General features: G+C 48.1%; 1 protein-coding gene and 1 long non-coding RNA gene across 18 annotated transcripts in view; one reads left to right on the top strand and one right to left on the bottom strand.

Annotated features, from left to right (window-relative positions):
- Positions 1-378: 378 nt before the first annotated feature.
- On the bottom strand, positions 379-17,338 carry LOC139032972 (uncharacterized). The gene is made up of 2 exons (XR_011485589.1): positions 17,137-17,338; positions 379-763 (listed from the first exon to the last, which is right to left on the bottom strand). It is a non-coding gene; the product is annotated as an uncharacterized lncRNA (long non-coding RNA).
- Positions 17,339-17,391: 53 nt separating this feature from the next.
- Positions 17,392-18,833, top strand: part of AFDN (afadin, adherens junction formation factor) — a 113,673-nt gene continuing 112,231 nt past the window's right edge. For 15 of the 17 annotated variants that reach the window (XM_070461365.1, XM_070461362.1, XM_070461360.1 and 12 more), the window contains exon 1: positions 17,394-17,716. In XM_070461365.1, coding sequence (XP_070317466.1) covers positions 17,612-17,716 — 105 coding nt within the window. In that variant the 5' untranslated portion in view covers positions 17,394-17,611. Of the gene's footprint in view, positions 17,717-18,833 lie in introns of all 17 variants that reach the window. The other 2 variants (XM_070461363.1, XM_070461352.1) reach the window with 1 other exon arrangement.

The raw sequence follows: 18,833 nt of genomic DNA, 5'->3' as shown, positions 1-18,833 counted from the left end.
GGCCCTGATCGGGCACTGCGGGTCTATTCTCGCCCAGACAGCGGAGCACACCGCTGTTCTCAGACAGCAAAGAGGGCAATCCTCACAGGTAGTGTTGGGGTTGCTTATTGCCCAGTCACAGCCAGACCCGTCATAGATGTGAACAAAGCCTTCGCAGGCAAAAGAGTGCCCCAGAGTAAGAGGGAAACTCAAATCTTCTCCAACAAACAAGACGCAAATCAGGCTCACGGGTGTGTGATCTGGGAGAGGGGCTGGAGAGGAAATTCCCCAGAAGCGCGTTACAAAGACACCATTCACTGGGACCAAACTCAGCACGGTTGGGTGGTTTTGGATGCTTTCCTTAAACAGAAGTTACAATGAAATGTTTTGACAAAGAAGTGCTATATCACGTGGTTTAATATTTCATGATTTCTCTGTGAAATTTTTCATGAGCTCTGGCAAGAATTCTTAAACATTGTGAACTCTTGCAGGGCGGTGGTCTCACATACGATCAATATCCCATATTGGCAGAGGTCCAGCAGGCAAGGATGCAGTCACAGAAGTTAGGAGGCCTCCGCCCTGATTTCAAATGGGAACTAGAAACAGAGGAAGTCGCCACAGCGCTTATGAGACTCTCAGGAGAATCCACCCCGAGAACAGGCCACGGTTAGTTTCGGGTCATACTGCGGTGCCATGGTGAGCCCTGGGAGTCAGCTGGTACCTTCATGAGAATGAGTTCTTATTCTTCTTTTCATGATCTAGTCCTAGTCTACACGCCTATTTCCTGTCAACAAGAAACACAGGACAGAATTAATGCACGATGGACATTCTTTGCTTGCATATTTTTAAAACAAACATGCTGTACTATACAAGGTGCACATTTGATGGAAAACGTTTAAAATAGGTCCCAATGCCAGATACTCGGGTACCACCCGGCAGGGAAAGCTTCAGTCTACCCTTGGAGATACTTGAACAGCCAACTTGAGCTGCGAGAAAAACGCTGGAAAAGGCACATCCTTGTCATCTGCCTGTGTGTCCCGTAGGTATAATTAGGATACGAAACTTGAATCTAATTGCGGGTATCAACTGAAACCTAAAAGAAGTAATGATGAGTTGACAAGTATTTATAGTGAGAAAAATAGCTCTTGGTGTCAGAGAGGAAGGGAGCATGACTTTGAGAGACTAGCATTTGCCAGGGTGATTGAGTGCTTCCGCCCATCCTCCCAAAAACTTGAAGGTGAGCGTCAGCAGCGGGCAGAAGGCAAGGCTTCACCCTCCGTGGAAGCTGGTGGGCTAGCCTGGCACAGTGACAGGGAAGCTGGCGGAAGACAGAGCGTCCAGGCTCACAGTCAAAGGGCCCGCCATGCCCAGCACGGCAGGCAGCCTGAGTTCCATGCCTGCCTCTGTCCCCCACCCCCAAATCCCATGGGGGTTTGCGTCCCAAGGGACCAACTCCAAGCCTAGGGTCCCTCAATCCTTTACAATGGGCTACAAGCAACCTGCCCCTGACTCCAGAGGGAGACACTGTATCTACTACAAACAACAGTGAAAACCTGCCCCTTGGGACTCAATGGAGGGAGCTGCCATCCCCCCAAACTGTTTGCTCTGCCTTCATCCTGGGAAAGATGGTTGTGACAAAGCACATCAGTGCTCCATCAGTGCGAGAATCATGTCCCAACGGTGGGCAATCTGATTCCAGTTATTACAGATACATAAATCAAACACCGCAAGGAGATCCAACCAGCCCATCCTAAAGGAAATCAACCCTGAATATTCATCAGAAGGACTGATGCTGAAGCTGAAACTCCAATACTTTCGCCATCTGATGTGAAGAACTGACTCATTGGAAAAGACCCTGATGCTGGGAAAGATTGAAGGTGGGAGGAGAAGGGGATGACAGAGGATGAAACGGTTGGAGGGTATCGCCGACTCAATGGACATGAGTTTGAGCAAACTCCAGGAGATGGTGAAGGACGGGGAGGCCTGGCGTGCTGCCGTCCACGGGGTCATAAAGAGTCGGACACGACTGAGCGAGTGAACAGCAACAAGAACAAATTAAACACCGAGGAAGGCGTCCGAGCTGCTCAAAGTCACAAAGCTGAAGCTGAAGCGTCAGGATTCCAGTGCGAGTGGGCCCGATTCCTGCACTTGTCTCGACCAGACAGCTGCTCAACTCCCTTCCACGTGAGTGAGAAAATATTAATACAAAAAGGCAGTAGACCACAAACGCCAGAGCTTCCCTCCTAGCTTCCTGAGTATCTATATTTTTCAGTGACAGATCTATTACTGTCAATGCTTTTAAACAGGCCTCACAGCCTGGCACTACCATCCTGCGTTTTTCACATGTCGAACATGAAATACAGAAGGAAAACCAGCAGGGGAATCAGAGCTGTAGCAGAGACATGGCACATCCTGACCGAACTTGCTTCCCGCTGTGGGACTCCGCCCCCAGCTCTGGACTCCTCAGACCAGGCCACTTTCAGCACTACGCAGTGTGGCACCTGAATGTGGGCACATCGTGCATTTTTTTTTTCTTGCAAAGCCAATAATATTATATTCATATTTCTCAATAGCTTGATTGTTCTGGTCTCTAAACAAAATTTCTAAGTCATTATTATGTGTGCATTTCTGCAGGGATTTCTTACCAGACAACACTTTTTCAAAAAAAAAAAATATATTTAGAGAGTATAATTCATTTCTAGACACAGAGAAAGATTTTACACAGTTGAAATGTATGTTCTAGTTCCAATATTGATTGCTGATTTACTTCTAGCATGTTTGTGCTATATTTGCCCATGAAAAAAAAATCAGCAAAATTGCCAAAATGAAATCTTCTTAAAAAGGATCAGAAAGAAAAAAGTAGCCAGATTTTTGCCCAAGCCTAACTACTTCAAGAAGTGAAAACCACACAGGAAACCACGGTGACCAAGGCGCAGCATTGAGTAGACATACGACACAACTGGGGTTTCCGATAGGGGAGAATCTTTTCGCCAGCTTTATTGAGGTATAATTGACATACAATAAACTGCACATATTTAAAGAGCATACTTTTTTTTAGTTTTCACGTATGTACACACCCATAAAAATATCACCGCAGTCAAGATATTGCCTTGTGATCCATTGCAATCTTCATTTTCTCCCCTCCCCAAATGTGTGTGTTGTAAATATTCCAGACTTGAGTAGAATCTTGGCATCTCATAAAATCTCAGGCCTGAATGTTTCCAAATTAAAGCTTCTCAAGTTAGCTGTGAAGTTTCACGTTTTTAATTTGCTTAGAAAAGCAAGATATGTTACCCTCTATTTTTAATGAAAGCTTACAATTTAATAATTATGTCATTCCAAATATATTATCCAATTTTTTAGTTATATTTAATAATTTAGGAAGATTTTCTATCAACTAAGAATAATTGTACATCATTACCCTGCAACTTTCTTTTTCCCCTTTCAACAAAATGAACTAAGGCAAGAATGTTTTAATCTATAAAATTCATTATAAATATTAGCACCTTATGTACAAAACACACTGGGCAGGAATAACTGAGTCTATTATTGTAATGGTTATATTTTGATCATAGTATAAGATTTGTATGGTAATCTTTTTCATTTTAAAACAAAATTGTTCAGCAACACGGACAAGCCTTGAAAACATACTAAGGAGAGAACCCAGTCACAAAAGACCACATATGGCATGACGCCTTTTAAATGAAACGTGGAGAACAGGCATCACAGTAGAGACAGAGGCAGGTATCAAAGGGAGAAGGAAGGTCAGTGTCTATTACGGTTGTGGGGGTTGGGAAACATGAAGACTGACTGCTAACAGTTTGGGGTAAAAAGATGTTCTGATATTACTAGTGATGTTTGCACAACTCTGTGAGTATATGAAAACTCACTGAAATGTACACTTGTAAAGGTGAATTTTATAGTATGTGGATTATATTTCGATAAAGCGACTATTTTTAAAAAATTTGCTGAACTTCCTGAAAAATACCAATAAAGCCCATCTTCCACTCTAATAATGTGAGTCTCTTTGTTTTCTCAGATACTCAACATTTCCCATCATTCGTTGTCAATTTACTATATATACTGAAATTCAAACTGCAGTCCCATCTTCTTCAATTAATAATGATGTGGGGAAATTTATAATTAAAAATTGCTTCTTGAAAAAAATCTTGTTATTAAACAAAAACAACCCATTTCCAGAATCCCAATGGAAACAGAAGGACTCAACCATAGAAAATTCTCTCATAATAAACTGCTGACCTTACTGTCTTAAAGACACTAATAATACTTCTCATGGGAGCTACATCCATGACATAGTGAAACTACACAGTACCTGGTGCTGCTGAGTTAGAGATGTATGTATTCCTGAACACACTGCGGCTCTCTGCTAGCCTAGTGAAAAAGTCATGGTCTCGGGAGGTATTAACACATAAGAAGAATTTACTATCCAAACAACAAATTCCTTCCACCAAATATAAAAATTCCTTCCACCTTCCCTGGCGTCTCAGACGGTAAAGCGTCTGCCTACAATGTTGGAGACCCAGGTTCAATGCCTGGGTCAGGAAGATCTCCTGGAGAAGGAAATGGCTACCCACTCCAGTATCCCTGCCTGGAGAATCCCATGGATGGAGGAGCCTGGTATGGGGTCACAAAGAGTTGGACACGACTGAGCAATTTCACTGATGAAGGTGAAAGAGGAGAGTGAAAATGCTGGCTTAAAACTCAACACTCAAAAAACAAAGATCATGGCATCTGGTCCCATCACTTCATGGCAAATAGATGGGGAAACAATGGAAACAGTGACAGACTTCATTTTCTTGGGTTCCAAAATCACTGCAGATGGTGACTGCAGCCATGAAATTAACAAATGCTTGCTCCTTGGAAGAAAAGGTATGACAAAGCTAGATAACATATCAAAAAGCAGAGACATTACTTTGCCTACAAAGGTCTGTATGGTCAAGGCTATGGTTTTTCCAGTGGTCATGTATGGATGTGAGAGTTGGGCCATAAAGAAAGCTGAGCACTGAAGAACTGAGGCTTTTGAACTGTGGTGTTGGAGAAGACTCTTGAGAATCCCTTGGACTGCAAGGAGGTCCAGCCAGTCCATCCTAAAGGAGAGCAGTCCTGGGTGTTCATTGGAAGGACTGATGCTGATTGATTTCTCCCTGGGGAAAGGTACCATAGTCTGCACGATATGAACCTGAGCAGGGAAACCCCAATGGATTTCTAGTCCATCACCTTAACCACTTGGATGCTGAAGCTGAAGCTCCAGTACTTTGGCCACGTGATGCAAATAACCGAGTCATTGGAAAAGACCCTGATGCTGGGAAGGACTGAAGGCAGGAGGAGAAGGGGACGACAGAGGATGAGATGGTTGGATGGCGTCACCAGACTCATGTCCATCATCAATGGACATGAGTTTGAGTAAACTCTGGGAGGTGGTGATGGACAGGGAAGCCTGGTTTGCTGCAGTCCATGGGGTCGCAAAGAGACGGACATGACTAAGTGACTGAACAATAGCTATATAAAATGTGAGTTACTCTATATTTATTCATTCTATCCCTGATATTTAAGTATGCATTAAACAAACCAAAAAAAAAAAAAAGAAAGAAAGAAAGAAAGAAAGAAAAACCCTTGAAACCAAAAATTGTCCCACATTTCAAAACAGATACTCACTCAGGTCAAAGGTAATTGGAGACATTATATGAACAACTAAACTTTTTCAGTCTATGATTTTCAACTTTTCTGATACATAATTGGCTTTTTAAAATTGATTTTCTATAAATTTATATAGAATCAATCTGATTTTTTTAAAGAAATATAAGAATATTATTGTGTAATAATGTTATCAAATTTTTTATAGCTATGGTTTGCTTTGTGAACTACCCTTAAAAATGAATATCTGCGCCTTATTTAGAAGAAATCAAACTGGTAATAATATTGGGCAGAGAAATTTATCTGTTCAGCCTTGTCATTATTCTATAAATTGAAGAAAAACAAAAATAAAATCTCATCCTCTGGGACTACTTTAGGGTTGTGCGTTTCCTATACCAAACAATGTCAGTGGGAAGGTTTTCCATTTAGGGAGCTCTGCATCTGTATTACTGCACAAGTGCAGCTCATTCATCCGTCACGCTTCAGAGGCATCACATCTAATATTTAGACACATAAACTGGCTTTCAGAAAAAAGTTCAGGGGACTTCCCTGGCAGTCGAGTGGTTAGAACTTCACCTTTGAATGCCAGGGGTGCAGGTTCCATCCCTGGTTGGGAAGCTGAGACCCCACATGCCTCACGGTCCAAAAAACAAATACCATGTATTGATATAGAACTATCCATAGTACATACTGTTACATGAAAACCACATGGTACAGAAGAGTGGATATTTTTGTGTAAAAATGTAGAAAAAACAATTTAATTGTATGTGCATAAACACTCTCGAAATACAAAGGATACTAAAAAAAATTAAAAATAGTTTACTTACACGAAATGGGGATTGGATGTGGAAAATAGAAATAAGACTACTTACAATACCTTTGTAAATAGTTCTGATTTTTGGTCCACATCAATGTATAAGCAAGTAACGATCTTTTTAAATGAATAAAATCATTGTCCATTTTGACTATTAAAAAAACAAAACATAAAACAGAAGCAATATTGTAACAGATTCAATAAAGACTTTAAAAAGGTCCACAGGTCAAAAAGAAACTTTGAAAACAAAGAGGGTTCGGCATTAGTAGCCAGGGGCAGTTTGACATTCAGCGAGGGTCACCCCGGGTTATGACCACAAACAGAGGGACAGACCACGGCGGGGCGGGGGGGGGGGGCGGGGGTTGTGGAGGGACCCCGCAGTCTGGTTGGTGCGGGACCACTCCCGGCGGGAGGGGGCATCCACCCGTGTCTGAAAGTCGATGACGGGCCTGCAGACAGGCCAGGCTGTGCCCTGGTAACAAGCGGCCCTAAACTGCCGCGTTCACAGCCACCACGGGGCTCAGAGACCCTGCAGGGTCAGCTGGGGCTGAGACGGCCGCTTGGCCTTATGAAACCTTGGTTCCCACATGGACTCAGTCGCCACGGGCAGGGCCAACGGGGCTGGACGGTCACTCACAGGCTCCTCCTCCCAGAAGGGACACACTTCACGTCTACACCGTTTCATTGACCTAAGCAAGTCCCGTGGGCCGCCTGACTTCCCACGTGCAAGGTGACGTCCCGCATGTTTGGGAGAGGAAAACAGAAACCAGTCCTCGGTGCTAAGGTCTAAGGGGGACGGTGAGGGTCCCCAGCGGTGGATCTGAAGGGGGCTTCCCCCTGGAGGGAAGAGTGAAGCTGGCAGGTATGGGGCAGAGGGTGTTTGGAAGATGGAGTCACAACAACCTGCCTGGAACTCACAGGTTGAGGCAGTAGGAACTGAGCTAAAAAAGGAACTGGGCTGTCAACTTGGATGACTTGGTTTTATTAGTCCAGACAGAGATACGATCAGAGCAGCGTGTTGGGAAGATGGAGACCGTCTGACCTGGGGAGAGGGTGCGGAGAGTCACAACCAGAGCTGTAGATTGGGAGCCCAGGAGGACGGAGCAGAAGGCAGGGAGGACAGGGAGACCAGAGGGGCAGGCCCCTAAGCCAGGCTTCCCCAGGAGGCCTGTGATGGGGTGTGGAGGGGGGAGGGGGCTGCAGGGAAGCGGGGGGATGGGCAGCAAGACACCCTGGATCCTGCATGTGGAAGCCAGCTGGAAAGGTGGCTGAGGAACTCAGGAGAGGGTGAGCGTGCGCGCTTGCTCTCCCCCACGTCGAGTATGCAGAGTTTAAACATTTACAGTACTAACCGATTGCAGTGTTGCAGTGAAAACAATCACAATGAACCACAGCCCAAACAAAGACAATACAGTCAGTCAGTTCTTACACATGCTATGGCTTGAAAACCTCCCAAGGCTTGCTTCAATACTCTGCACAGAGTGCTAATGTAGTTTCTTTTAATAATTCAAATTTGCATACAAAGTTAAAATTTAATGTTTTTTTTCCCCACACACATAAGCATGAATACTTCTGTACTGTTTCACTTCCATCCAAGTCTATTTAAAAAAACATTTTTTTTACCCCCTAGGCTTTCCTTCTCTTCATGTACGTTTTTAACACCCTGCAGGGCCAACATTCAATGGCCTTCCCAGGTAGCTCAGTGGGTAAAGAATCTGCCTGCAATCCAGGAGATGGGAATTCCATCCCTGGGTAGGGAAGACCCCCTGGAGAAGGAAATGGCAACCCCCTCCAGTATTCTTGCCTAGAGAGTCCCATGGACGGAGAACCCTGGTGAGCTACAGTCCGTGGGGCCGTGAAGAGTGGACAGGACTGAACATGCACATGCCAGCATTCAAACCTGAAATGAAGATGTTGCTACACCCACAGGCACTTGGAGAAGACACTCACGTGTTTAACTCTAACTTAAAGCTTACGCTCAGCTCTGAGATGGGTTGCTGGGGTCACTGCCCTCAGGAAGTTATTTTTCACTGAGGGAACGGTGCCTCAAGAGAGCTACATGGACCCCGGCCACTACCTGTAATTCAGAGGTGGACCTCACAGTTGAGGGCTTGACTTTCCCCAACAACCTGCTCATTCTAGCACCTCTGACCACACACATAAAACCGATTTCCAGGCTAGTTCAGTGATACAAGAGAACCAGCTTCACCCAGGAGAAAGAGGTGTCACTGCAGACGTGTGGCGTTGGGAAGTCACGGTCTCAAGGTCAGAAAGGACCTCAGTGGTCATCTGGGCCAGGGGCGATCTGACCCGGCTCTCAGAATCATGTCCTAGCCCTGCATTTTGACTCTGCGTCTGGGATCAGGCAGAGGAAACAGGTTTCAAAAGCCTTCTGAGATGTGAACACAGTTGATAGTTGATGACTTTAAGGAATGATTGTTCAGTTTCACAGTATGACAATATTAGGGGAATGTGCATTTTAATTACTGTGCCAACAAAAGTCCATCTAGTCAAAGCTATGGCTTTTCCAGTGGTCATGTATGGATGTGACATGACTATAAAGAAAGCTGAGTGCCAAAGGATTGACGATTTTGAAACTTGGTGTTTGAGAAGACTCTTGAGAGTCACTTGGACTGCAAGGAGATCCAACCAGTCCATCCTAAAGGAGATCAGTCTTGAATAGTCATTGAAAGGACTGATGCTGGAGCTGAAACTTCAATAGTTTGGCCACCTGTTGTGAAGAAGTGACTCACTGGAAAAGACCCTGATGCTGGGAAAGATTGAAGGTGGGAGAAGAGGACGACAGAGGATGAGATGGTTGGATGGCATCTCCGACTCAATGGACATGAGTTTGAGCAGGCTCTGGGAGTTGGTGATGGACAGGGAGGCCTGGTGTGCTGCAGTCCATGGGGTCACAGAGTCGGACACGACTGAGTGACTGAACTGATGTATTTTAATATTTAATGGTCCTAGTCTTCCAAAGATAATTACTACATCTAAGATAGTAATGAATCAATACGTCTAGTTTTCTGGTTTATTTATGTTTTGGTTCTTGTTTTGAAATAATCTGGGGATGAGGGCAGAGGGCAGAGGGTCCATGAAGCAGGCTTGTGGTAGCCGCTGGAGCCGGGGCATGGGGGTGGGAGAAGGCCTTCTTATGACGCCCAGTGCTTCTGGAAGAAGTCATGGGGATCCGCTTCCCCGGAAGCGCTTTTGCGATGAGGTAGCTCCAGCGACAGCGGCGCCCCGTGACTTGACCGGGGTGCACACCGACGTCTCAGCGGGGCCGCTGCAGACACGCACCCACACGCGCCTGGGTGAGGAGCCAGAAACGGCGTGACCGCACAGGGCGTGCAGAACACAGCGGAGGGGGCCGGTGGCCAGCATCCGTGTCCTCGGGGACGGTTTGCTCCCCCAAACCCGGGACCTGTCTTTGATTCTACCTTTTCCCTCTGTTTTTAGGCTGTTCCCAGGTAACCGGTAGCGTTTCCACCTTGACCTTCGCCCTGTAGTTCCACTACTGTGTACCTGCTCCAGGCCTGAGATTCTTCTAAGCTGCAGACTCATTTTTCCCACTCTGGAAACTCCCCAGCGTTTGTGGCTGCTCTGAATTTCCTGTCCCCTGGAACGCTGATGAGACGGGACTCCACCAGCCAAGCTGAGGCTCACAGACGCTTACGTTTAGGAGCCTCTTTCTCCCCATTCTGCTTTCCAGACGTGCTTCTCAGCACTTTTCTTCCTTCTATGGTGGTTTTTTTTACGTCAACGCCCACATGGATCATTTCTAGAATCTCTTGTTTCTTTATAAATATGTTGCTTTATTACTTTGAGTTCTTTGTGGATTTTACTTCATCATATGTTCCCTTCCCAAACACTGGGACTTCCCTGGTGGCCCAGCGGCTGAGACTCCAAGTTCCCGGTGCAGGGGCCATGGGTTCAATCCCAGGTCAGGGCACTAGATCCCATATGCCAAAACTAAGACCCGGTTCAGCCAAGTAAATAAATAATTTTTTTAAAAAGTTTCCCAAACACTTCAAACTTTTTCTAGAATGCTCTCCTTTTCCTAGAGTGAGTTCATCTTCAGATTGCTGCTTCTGAGGGTCCTCCAGCAGCTGGGCTACACGTGGGCCTTGGCATTCGGGGTCTGTCAGCTCACCCCAAGTCGGGGGCCATCTCCCTTGGTCTCTTGGAGCCTCTCTGCTCACTCCTGTCTCTGGCTAACACAGTCCTTGCCCTGGCCCACTCCTCCTGGAGTGAGTGTGGTCTGGATGGAAGGTCTCCCAGAGGCAGCCATTGCGGGGCTCAGCCCAGTTCTAGGCCAGAGGATGCATCAAGGCCCCCTCTCCTCCTGGGGTGCGCTCTGGAGTCCTCGGCCTGACAGGAGCCAGCTCCCAGCAGATCCACTTCCTTGGGCCCCCAGGCCCAACAGGTCAGCTCCTCAGGCCCCTCTCACAGCTGTGCACTCTAAACTTACATTTTCTCTTTATTTTTCACCTATCACTCATGTATAATCATGTATAATCAGAGCTGGAGTCTCTGCGCATAGACCTGTAACACCATTATCACAGAAGCTGACCCAAGCTTCCCACTTCTCAGGGAATTCCTGCACGTATCAAGTGCCTTGTTTAAGCTGTGCTGTTTCCACGAGCAAACACCTGTGATTTGGTGTTTCTGGTTTCCAGAGAGCTGGTGGGTGAGGAAGCGCTTCCAGGCTCCTGTGGACAGAGGCGCCTGGCAGGCCACAGGCCACTTTCTTCTCTGGTGTATCTTATTTTCACTGCTTTGTTTGTACTCTGCTTAGTTGCTTTGTCCGACTCCTTGCAACCCCATGGACTGCAGCCCACCAGGCCCCTCTGTCCATGGGGATTCTCCAGGCAAGAATACTGCAGTGGGTAGCCATGCCCTCCTCCAGGGGAATCTTCCCAACCCAGCGAATGAACCCCGGTCTCCTGCATAGCAGGCAGATTCTCCACCTTCTGAGCCACCAGGAAAGCTGCTAAAGCCTTAATAATATGCATTCCCTTCATTTGGTACGCTTTTATTTGTTTAAGTACAATTTAATTGGAGTTTGCATTTTAAAATGTTTTCCAACAATTTAAAAAAAAAAAGCCAAAAAGACAACCGATGGAATAACAGAAAATATTTGCAAATGACATGACAGGCAAGGGCTGACTCTTCAAATACACAAACAGCTCATCCCACTGAACCAAAACCCAACAACTCAATTGAAAAATGGGCAGAAGACCTTAACAGATATTTCTTCAAAGAAGACACACAGATGGCCAGTAGGCACATGAAAAGATGCTCAACATCACTAATTACTTGAGAAATGCAAATTAAAACTACAATGAGGTACCACCTCACACCAACCAGAATGGCCATCACTAAAAAGTCTGCAGATAACAAGTACTGGAGAGGGTGTGTAGGAAAGGGCGCCGTCCTCACTGCTGATGGGGACGTGAGCTGGTGCAGCCAGTGGGGAAAACTGTACTGAGGGTCCTCAGAAAACTCGAGTTACCGTGCGACCCAGCAATCCCAACCCTGGAGATACGCCCAGAGAAAACTATAACTAAAAAGAGGCACGTTGACCCTGTGTTCACAGCAGCACTGCTCACAACAGCCAAGACATGGAAACAATCTAAACGCCCATCGACACACATATGGATAAAAAAGAGGCAGCACACATATACAATGGACTACCACTCAGACATCAAAAGAATGAAGCGATGCCATTTGCAGCAACTTGGATGCAACTAGAGACGTCAGACCAAGAGAAGTGAGAAAGAGAAAGACCACGCGATCCTACTTACACACAACATCATATCTCGTTAGTCGCTCAGTCGTGTCAGACTCTGTCAACTGCATGGACTGTAGCCCGCCAGGCTCCTCTGTCCATGGGATTCTCCAGGCAAGAATACTGGAGTGGGCTGCCATGCCCTCCTCCAGGGGATCTTCCCCACTCAAGGATCGAACCTGCATCTCCTGTGTCTCCTGCAATGCAGGCGGATTCTTTCCTGCTAAGCCCCTGGGGAAGCCCAGGGAAGTATATCCAGGGATACTTCAATAAAGAATAACAAACAAACTCATGTTTTCCAGCAAAATCATACATACTCCATACCTCAGCATATATTATAAAATTATATATAACATGTAAAAGTTTATATATTTATATCTGTAAGTATTATATATGTATATATATGCAATACGTAAATACCCGTTTGCTAGCAGAACATGGTATGAGACAGAATAACAGTTAACATATCTGTACCATTTGCCTTCTTAGGTCTATTAAGTCACTGGTCTTCCTGACACTGTATTTTCTGGAGCCTGTGGAAACTGCTGCAGAAGTCAGGGTTATTGCATTTAGTTCACCGTAGCACCTAGTTTCCTTAAGGCCTCCTACATTTTCTTTTGCTTTGCTTTATCAGTGACAGTCGGGTGGCGGACTCCTAGAGAAGCCGCTCGGGAACTAAGACCTCAGTTGTAGGAATGAGGCCCTCTCCTCACCCAGCTCCATTCAGGAGAACAGGGAAATGCCGATGGAGAACTCCCGAGACCTCCAGGCTGAGGACACTGCCTGGCGCAGACCCCTTGCTCGAGCGCTGGCCCGGGGGCGCTGGCCGGCCGCTGTGGATGCTGTGCGCCGGCGGCCCACCGTGTGCCAGGCTCAGCAGTCGGAGTGAGGGCCCGACACCCACTGCACACAGACCTCTGCGCCGCGAGCCGGGGCGGACTCAGGAACTGCAAGACAGGCCTGGTCACCGGGGGTGGCCGTGTGGGGTCGCTCTACAGCACATGACGGGGGAGTGAGCAGTGCTCACGGGGTGAATTCTCCATCTACCACTACACACACACACACACACACACACGGACACAAGCTAACACACACTCAGACACAGACACACACACACGGACACAAGCTAACACACACTCAGACACAGACACACACACGCGGACACAAGCTAACACATACTCAGACACAGACACACACACACGGACACAAGCTAACACACACTCAGACACAGACACACACACACGGACACAAGCTAACACACACTCAGACACAGACACACACACACGGACACAAGCTAACACACACTCAGACACAGACACACACACGGACACAAGCTAACACACACTCAGACACAGACACACACACACGGCCCATTTTCTTTACACTCAGCGTAAATATCTTATTGATCTGTTTTAGATAAATAGATCTGTTTTTTTCAGCATTATGTTTAGTTTACAAAATGCTAGAGAACACACACCACGGAAGTTTGAGTTAGTAATATATATTTATATATATATATATGTATACATATTTTTAAATAAGATTAAATTCTCACTGTAAGGGCTTTTTATGGCTCTGCTCTTTGAAATCTACAAAATCTAAAATTTAACTAAATATCAGGAACATTGGAATATAATGAAGAGAGTATAAAGGATATTTCTTTCAAGTGTAAGTATACATTTCTCCATTTACCCAGTAAAGTAACACATACCCTACTTTTATTTCTTGAGACCTAATCCTCTAGGATTTGTTTTCTTTTTTAAACTGAATTAACCACACTGACCTTCCTAGCCATGGGTTAGGCAAAGGAAGAGTTTCGTCATTTAACGTTTAGATTAGCAAATTAAATGACCTCTTACTTTCTTTAGGCCACTAAGGAAGGTGGTGTACCCTAGAGATTCTCCTATTTGAACCTTTATTATACCCCTTTACTTTTTGCTTAAAGATGACCCTCTGAATTGATATATCCAAGAAAAAGCTTTATGATGCTTAGTACAATTACAGGATGAAATAATTTTCAATTTGGTTAACTTACTGAAATATGAAATCTATTGGTGGCTAGAAAATGACCCATAGGTCACTAAATATAGTTGATATAGTTATATATAGTTAATATATTTGTATCATATTTTCCTTCTGAGACGGATTAAGCTCCTGATCTTCTCCCTGTCATTTTCTATTTTCCAGAGCCTGTGAAAACTGGGGCAGGAATAGGTTCATTTCATTTGGTTGGTCTCAGAACACGGTTTTCATGTTTCAAAAAATATTTGTAAATGTTCAGAGCTTAACCAGAATTTTAAAATTATCATTATTTATTTGTCCTTATATATTTATAAGATATGAAACTGCAAGGCTTTATGTAGCTTTGTTTTACAGATATTTAGAATTATTGGTAGGTCAGTACTGACTTAAACAGAAGCTCTTTATTTTCTTAAAATGTAGCTAAAAATAATACTTAAAAAGGAAACCAAAAGGTAAATATATACATTGGAAATTTAATTTTAAAAAATAGACTCAGATTAAAAAATCTTTTCACCCTCATCCAGTGCAGAGTTGTTTAGCAGGATTAATCATAAACCCCACACAACTTAATTTTCATATAGCATCTCTTGAATAGCACTTACATATGATTTCCAAAGTGTATCAGAACTCAGTAGTGCAATGAGAACAGAAGATGGATGGCATGTCTACTTATTATTCTTATAATGTGGTATCAAAATTAACATATGGCTCAGCGCATTTTCTTGGGCCTTGGATAATAACAACGAGTAGAAGAACATGTTATCTTTAAATTTTCACGGCCTAAATAGATAGGCGTCTTCATGATTTAAGAACTTCCCTATAGCTCAAACAGTAAAGAATCTGCCTGCAATGCAGGAGACCAGGGTTTGATCCCTGGTTCGGGAAGATCTTCTGGAGAAGGAAATGACAACCCACTCTAGTATTCTTGCCTGTAAAATCCCAGGGACAGAGGAGACTGACAGGCTATAGTCCATGGGGTTGCAAAGAGTCGGACATGACGGAGCAACTCACACACACACACACAATTTAAGAATCATAGGTACTCTATGGGTTTCACCTCGCTTTTAAACCTTTGTCAAGAAACTAACACTGGTTGGGACCTTCTATGAACTGTATGGGCTTACCTGGTGGCTCAGACAGTAAAGAATCCTCCTGCCAAAGCAGAAAACACGGGTTTGATCCTTGGGTCAGGAAGACCCCCTAGAGAAGGAAATGGCAACCCAGTCCAGTATTCTTGCCTGGAGAATGCCATGGACAGAGGAGCTATATGCTCATACACTCATAACACCAATGGGGATTTTTAATGAGTCAAAAAAATAATAATGAGCTTTGATTTAGAGCCTTCTCTGCATCAAACTGTAGGCATTTCATGTATGCTTTATATTTTTATTACAAAAACAACACTACAGGGAGCCCATTTTTATTTTCCAGCAATACTAAATTTTCCACGTGTACTTATTTCAGACACCAGCAACCTAACTGCCAGCTTTGCAAACTCATTTTTTTTGCTCTAAGAGCCAAGTGATCCTTGCTAACAGCATCGTCAGGAATAAAGCTCTTACTGTTAGGATTCAGCTGACAATATAGCTGATGACCCACATGGCATGCGTGCAACCTAGCTGGACAGTTTTGAGCTGTATGGACACTGTGATGTTCACCACAACAAACAAAAAAACAAAATCTCAAAACAGAAAACGACTTGAGTCTATGAAGAAGCACAGGAACTAAAAGGCATAAAGGAACAGAATGTCGGAACAGGGATGTGCTGTTTATACACATATGCTTTTCTGCAAGTCACCACATTTTAATTTTGAGAAAGGAGGCCAGAGATCTATTGAAGAATTCATCCCCCCGTGGCACTGGTTCAACACCGCAGGCTTCTCTGCTGAAAAGCCTCCTTATGAAGCTGAACTGTACCAGTGCTGCAGAAAAGAGAGCTGAAGACAAAACCCAGCAGGGATGGTAGAATTCTCATCTTTCCCAGAAAAGAAGAAATCCGATTGGTGGAGAGGAAAATCGTCTCCACGCTGCAAAAGACAAAGTAATGACACAAATAAAGAGGCTCTGTCAAACGCAGCTCGCTGTTTTCATCACTCGGCGTGGTATTTCAGACACGAGGGCTCTTTGTTTCCACACATCACAGATAAGGCAGGAGGCTGGTTTTACCTGGCCGAGCGCTGCACGGAGAGCTGTCTGCTGGAAGGTGTTCTGCGGCCAATTTTTTTTTTTAAAGGGGGCGGGGGGGGGGGGGCCACGGGGAAAACCCTTAATGAAATAAACATTTCTAAAACGGACAAAATTTGCTACTGAAATGAATGTGGGGTCTGCACGGACACCGGGAGCCTGAGAGACGCCCGCGCAGTGGACAGGCAGCATCTCCCCGCGGGGGCACCTCGGGGACCCCCCTCCCCCGTGGCTGGAAGCCTGTGCTGGGAGAGGACGGGTTTCCCGGTCCACACGTGGAGGACACCGCGGGACAAACACGGGCGAGGGGGCCCAGCCCCGGGCGGGGCGGACAGGGTCACCCCGGAGCTGGCCCGGTCGGGCGCTGCGGGGCCCTTGTGGTCAGCGCGCACAGGGGCTCCGCGCGTCCTAGCCCTGGGGCCTCGACAGCCCAGCGCGCCTGGCCGAACCCGGCCCGCCCGGAGGACCTGGCACCGTCCATCCGAACTCCACCCACTAGCTCGACCCGAGGCCGGCTGACCCAACACATCAGCATACGGACCCAGCCAGCCCGCCTGAACCCAATACCGTCCGAACCCGGCCTCCCAAGCGGACCTGGTACTGTCCCTCCGAACCCCACCCACCCATCCCCGGTCGGACCTGCTACCCCCGGTCCAAACCCGGTACCGTCCGAACCCGGTCCGCCCACCTGACGCGGGACCGTCGGTCCGAAGCCGGTACCACCTAAACCCGGCTGGGCCGTCTCAACCCGGTGCCCGCCTCCGCATCCAGCACGGTCCGCGCCCGGCGCGGCGGTCGGACCAAGCCGCCCGCCGGGACCAGCCCCGCCCGGCGCGCGCGCAGCAGCAGCACCTCGCGGAGGCCGGCGGCGCGGGCGGGCGGGGCGGCGCGGGCGGGGGCGCGCACGGCGGGCGGGGCGGCGCGGGGCGGGCGCTCGGGGCGCACTCACACCGGCCGGCGGCGGACGCGGGGCCGGCGGACGCGGCCGAGCAGCCCGCGGAGCCGAGAGCCTAGGCGGCCGGGCCGGGGCGCAGGGCGCGCGGGGGGGCGCGGAGCCGGGAGCACGGGACGCCGGCCGGCGGGGCCGAGGCGGACAGGCGGCGAGCCGGGCCCGCCGACCCCGGCGCGCGGCCCCTCGGCCGGGCCGACCCCGCGGCCGGAGGATGTCGGCGGGCGGCCGCGACGAGGAGCGGCGGAAGCTGGCCGACATCATCCAGCACTGGAACGCCAACCGGCTGGACCTGTTCGAGATCAGCCAGCCCACCGAGGTGCGGGCCGCGGGCGCGGGCGGGGCGCGCTCACCTGCGCGGGGCGGGGGGCGCCCGGAGCGGGGGGCGCGGGGCGGGGGCGGGGGGCGCGGGGCGGGGGCGGGGGGCGCGGCGGGGACGCGGTTGGTGGGGTCTCCGCCCGGAGAACCTTTGTCCCCGGGGCGCGCGGGCGTGTGGCCGGCCGCGGGGTCGGCGCCGGGTTCGGCGGCCGGGCGGGCACAGCGAATGTCGGGGAAGTTGTTCCGACCGTTCGGCCCCGCTGATAACGCGGCCCGGAATTGAACTCCGCGGAGAGGCGGTCCCTCCCATTCGCTGCCGGCGCTCAGGTGGACGGGCGGGCGCCCCTCCCCGCGCCGGCCGTGCGCGCGGCCGCGGGCAGGGTCTGGGGGAGGGGGGGCTGGGCCGGGAGAGGGGCGGGGGTGGGGGAGGGCGAGGGTCGGGAGGGGGAGGGGAGGGGGTCGGGGCGATCGGGTGGGGGCGGGGTTGGGGGGGGTTTGGGGAGGGAGGGGAGGGGCGGGGGGCGCAGGGCGGGGCGCGTACGGTGGCTCCGGGCCTGGCTGGGGGTAGCCCGCCCTGGGCGTGCTCCTGGGAAAGGAGGAAATCTCACTCGCCTTCGGCCTGGGACAATGGTAGTTGTTTGTGGCAAAGAGGCTGAAAGAATTCCCAGCAGTTTTCTGTTTTTTAAATAGGTCTCCTCCCGGTGCGTTGGTCTGGGAGAGGTGTGGGAGGGCCGTGGAGGGAAGGGCTCAGGGAGGGACCCTGAGAGCCCATCCTCCCGCCGCGGGAGAGACACCTTACCCGGGACTCACGTCCTCTTAGGAAATGGTTTTAGTAGCATCTATTTCTGATTTGTCCCCATAGGTAATTACAAGTTAATACTATTTACTGAAATGCCGTCTTTGGGGCCCCAATCCTGTTGGACGAATTTGAACATTCTCATGAAATTGAATCCCTTATCATTAAATCCCAGTTTATAGTTTTGAGCAAACTTGACTTTTAGCGTCTCAGCCTCTTGAGTTTGCCCATGGTGGGGGAGAAGATCCATTTCTTCCGTCTGCACTGGCCGAGCCATTCGTCCTAATCCGTAGTTGAATGCCAATATGAATTGTTAGGTTCA

Source organism: Odocoileus virginianus, chromosome 34 (assembly GCF_023699985.2).
Source record: "Odocoileus virginianus isolate 20LAN1187 ecotype Illinois chromosome 34, Ovbor_1.2, whole genome shotgun sequence".
Taxonomy (NCBI): Eukaryota; Metazoa; Chordata; class Mammalia; order Artiodactyla; family Cervidae; genus Odocoileus; species Odocoileus virginianus.
Note: the sequence above shows the minus strand (reverse complement) of the source record. Positions and strands in the feature narration are given on the sequence as shown.